This window comes from Marasmius oreades, chromosome 9, assembly GCF_018924745.1.
Source record: "Marasmius oreades isolate 03SP1 chromosome 9, whole genome shotgun sequence".
Lineage (NCBI taxonomy): Eukaryota > Fungi > Basidiomycota > Agaricomycetes > Agaricales > Marasmiaceae > Marasmius > Marasmius oreades.
In genome coordinates, this window is record NC_057331.1 from 2,982,494 (window position 1) to 2,986,780 (window position 4,287).

Sequence of the window (4,287 nt, forward strand, 5' to 3'; positions counted from 1 at the left end):
TAGAAATGGATTCGACAACGTAGTCATGGAGATCGTGAGGAAGGAGAGGCTGGAGAAGCTTTCGTATCCATTCTCGACCGTCGACGCTATCGATACTGAACTTAGGGCGTTCAGGCATAGACCACGGTCGACGCTATCCAGACGCTGACGGTGAGGAATCGAGAGTGATAAATAGGAAACGAGCGTGTAGAGGTCAAGATAGAATGGACAATATTTTGGAACGTTGAATGGCAGCGACGACGCGTACACTTATCACTTATGATTCTTATCCTTATCTGGAAGCCGTCCCGGCAGCTGGTCGGACCTCGAAATTTTTGATAAGAGGGGGTTCCCCTATGACCCCCTCCCTCGGTACCAGACTAAACTTCGCCCCACGAACGCTACGAAGCAGAACTCAAGACTCGATCTCAATACATACCGTTCTAAATTAACTCGAACACTTATTACCCTCTCTTTGGGCATCTATCTAGGATTATTATTGGGAGACTTGGGGAAGACGATCTGGGTAGAGGAGAAATTGTCTGCCACGGTGACGATCTCAGGTTGAAGAATAGAATACACGAGAGAGCGGGTGTAAAACGACGAATTTCGTGAATACAGAAAAAATTCCGTGGGTATCCTAACTCAAACTTCTGAGCCTTCTCGCCCCAAAGACTCTTTCAGAGATCGACTCCTCGCAAGTGGAACATTTAACCCTCCATGATCGCGGATCAGCTTCACATCTACCCCAATAATTGCTGTCAACACCACAAAAGCCGTCCAACAAATGCCAAGCACCGCAGACAGAATTTGACAAGCTTGGAACTGTTGACAAAATGCAACTACTGCCCAGATGTTCTATATGGCGCAGACGGTAAGGAGCGAGAGAGAGAGAAGGAGTCAAAGAGACAGGAATCAGTCAAAGTGGTTGAAATGATCTGAAATGTTACATACGGATGCAGCGGCAGATCCGCCCAAGAGTAACAACCACAAGATACCCAAAACTACTAGTTCTTCGCGGTAGGTCCGTATGATGGGGTTTCCTGTCGTTCTAAAGTACAGGTAGATGCTATATCGTTCATCCATCAGTATCCGTAGTAGAAGATGAGGGGTTATCCGATTACACACATGAAAATACACCATCCCAAGCTGAACAAAGATGCGACAAGCAACTCAATGATCGCAGGATCTGCGCGAGTGACGAATGGCGATGAATACCGGGATCGCGAAGGCGAGAAAGGCAGGAATACCGTAGAAGTTGACACCTTTATTGAGGGGATCTCCCGGAGGCAAATGGAGCGTATACTGCAACCGTGCAGCAGATAATGAGAATAAAATAAGGGAAAGTAAAAGCTGAGCACGAGATTCCGTCAGTTGAAAGGGAAGATGTAAGACAACGACGTGACACGCACCAAAAATACATATAAACCTAACCGTAAGATAGCCAGATCCATCACGCTCAACGCGAAATTTGAAAAGAGAGTCGCCGCTCGCGACGGTGGATGCAGAAAAGCGAATAGTTGAGGAAGAGACTGTTGCTGTCGAGTTCGAACCCTCACGATACTATGTAAACATGGTCAGTTGATGGGAAAAATGGTTGCTGGGAGACCACCCGTAATAGCGGATCCGCATTAGCTTAGATATCCCGCAGTTGGTGCCTGAGGTTACGTAGAATAAACATAATCATGGAGTGGATGGTCGAGGCAAGAAACAGTTTTCGAACTATCGGCGACTTCGGTGATAATCGGTGTGGTTGCCCTCTTACTCTCTTCAAAAGAAATCCAGTAATTTTGGCTGATAAAGTGGAGGAGTACACGTGCAGAATACCAAAGTATTAAGGATGCCACCTAAATCCGGGATGCTTCCAGTCTAAATCTTCAATTTCCTTCCAATCCAACCCTTCCAACTCTTGCTCTACATTCCGCTTCTCTCGTCGCCCATTATCCCACTTTATCCATACCCACAACAGCACACTGACCACTAAAATCATACTCGACGTCGCCAAATTTAACCCATTCCCAATCGGATAATCCGGCCCATCAAACGGTAAGAAACTCCACGTCGATATCAACCCTCCAATATTCCCAAACATAACATTCAACCCAATTGCAGATGCACGAGCCGTATCCGAAACCACATTCGCGGAAACTTGAGCGTTACACAACGCACCAAACGCAAACGCACCCGAAGCAATCAAAAAGGTAGCTCCGTACCGAACCTGCGCATTCGTCGAGGCCAGGAACATGATATACCCCACCATCATAAGGGGAGAAGCCACCACAAAGAAAGCAAGTCGATGATCGAACTTCGTACTCATCCACGGTATGAGCAACGTAAAAAACCCGCCAACGACATACGGAGGGACAGTCTGTAACTGTTGCTCGATAACAGACTTTGCCGGATAGATCGTTTTAATGATTGTCGGTAAAAAGAACGCCAACCCTTGGACCGTAACGTTATCGAGTAAAAATACGAACGATACCCCCATGGTTACGGGGCTCGAAATCCCCCGAATGAGTTTCTTCATATCAATCTTGTCAAGAACTTCCGTTTGCCCGACACGTTCGGATTTTACACGTGCGATCGCGAGTTCCTTTTCCTCCTTCGACAGCCACCTAGCTGTCTCTGGTCGATCAGTGAGAGTGACGAACCCGACCAATGCTAGACTGCAGGTAATAATCCCTTCGATCCCAAAAATCATTCTCCACTTGTGAAGACCACCGAAATGGGGTAAGTTGAGAATTCCAGATGCCAATAACCCCCCAAATGCGCCTGCTAAAGACGACATGCAGATGTATACTGAAAGTCGGAAAGCCAATTCACGTCTTCGATACCATCGTGAAAGGTAATACGCGATCCCGGGTAACATTCCAGCTTCGAAGATTCCTGAAGGGGGAAAAAGAAATAAGTAAACCCCACTTCCCCCAGATTTGAATGAAGCGCGGGTTGATGATGCTTACCCAAAAGGAACCGAACACCTGCAGCCTGAGAGAGATTGTTCACAAACGCGGTCCCAATTGACGTTACACCAAAAAGCAACGTCGTCGTGGGTATAAACCACCCGGGACCCATTTTTTTGCATAGAATGTTGCAAGGAATCTCAAAAATGATGTATGAGACATAGAAACAAGATAAGACGATGTTGTAGTCGTAACGGTGAAGGCCGAGATCTGTTTCGAGGCCTGCGAGTCTGGCGTTGCCTACGGATAGTTTAGTTGACAGTCCTTGAAAGTCAGAATGATAGCGATAAGGAATTGTAGCGGAAACGACTTACCAATATTCGCCCTATCTATAAAACAGAACAGGTATAACAACGATACGGTCGGTAAGATCATCAGGTCGATTTTCCTACGAAGCTTCGCTTCAGCCTTTTCGTCGACTTTGAATTCCACCACGGACCTGTGCGTTGAATACTGGGTTAATATGCGGAACTAGTGTGAAACGAATTAACGCAAGTTCCTTACTCCTCCGATATCCCACTTTCAGCCTTCTCCTCGACGTCTCGGTGCTCGAAGGGTAGCGTTTCCATATTTGTAGCCAAGGCTATTTCGATCCTTTCGTTCCGAGACAAGGGCCTGCAATCGCTTGTGGAGATTCTGGTTATGATTTGGTTTGAGGGCGTCTCTGAAGCAACCCTGAGGAAAACGGGGAAGGGGAGGGGGGCTTCCTTAGCTCAAAGAACCCAAGAACACTGTATATGTATTCGCATTGAATATGTGACACTAGTACTTGATATTGATACTCACATCTGAAACAGAAGTACTTAGCCGCCGGGAAGCCGTAGCCCGACTTGTTCGGGTGCGCCAACTAACTCCTCCGCCAGAAACAACCAAAAAGGCAACCTCGCTCGGTCTACCGCTGGTTTTCACTGGTAACCCAGGCCGTACCTAAGCCGGCGCACCGGGGGGATAGACATCAATATTCAATAGTCATAGTCGATAGGAAACAAGCGTAAACTCACATTCAATAGCGCAACAATCGCGGCCCGTAAGTATATACCTAGGAACCACCCATAACAAGTCAGGAACAACAGTCAACGGTACCGCTGGATTGAAGACCAACCCAACGAACTGTGCTCAAGTTAAAAGAATCTGCCGCTGTAAATGGGTTGTATGCATCCCTCGTTCGTCCTAGCCAACCCGTCGCGGGACAGAGCGTTAGTTTCATAGTGCGCCGCAGTTTATGATTTAGGGTTACCTACATGTAACAGCTGTGTTGCTGGCATGCCCCACATCTCTCTCCGTTCCATATCAACCGGAAAGATAGTCAAGAGTAAAATGAACATGAGAATAAAGCTGTTTCGGTTCC

At 47.1% G+C, this 4,287-nt stretch overlaps 2 protein-coding genes across 2 annotated transcripts; both read right to left on the reverse strand.

The window, feature by feature from the left end:
* Positions 1-364: 364 nt before the first annotated feature.
* On the reverse strand, positions 365-1,685 carry E1B28_013809 (uncharacterized protein). Its single transcript, XM_043158987.1, has 5 exons — positions 1,392-1,685; positions 1,230-1,332; positions 1,108-1,168; positions 934-1,048; positions 365-837 (listed from the first exon to the last, which is right to left on the reverse strand). The coding sequence occupies exons 1-5, from the start codon at positions 1,431-1,433 to the stop codon at positions 625-627; spliced, it is 534 nt and encodes a 177-aa protein (XP_043004342.1). The 5' UTR covers positions 1,434-1,685; the 3' UTR covers positions 365-624.
* A 128-nt stretch (positions 1,686-1,813) lies between these two features.
* E1B28_013810 (uncharacterized protein) lies at positions 1,814-3,508 on the reverse strand (the record flags this gene model as incomplete). The annotated part of the gene is made up of 4 exons (XM_043158988.1): positions 1,814-2,865; positions 2,940-3,179; positions 3,254-3,378; positions 3,444-3,508. The coding sequence occupies 4 exons, from the start codon at positions 3,506-3,508 to the stop codon at positions 1,814-1,816; spliced, it is 1,482 nt and encodes a 493-aa protein (XP_043004343.1).
* Positions 3,509-4,287: the final 779 nt, after the last annotated feature.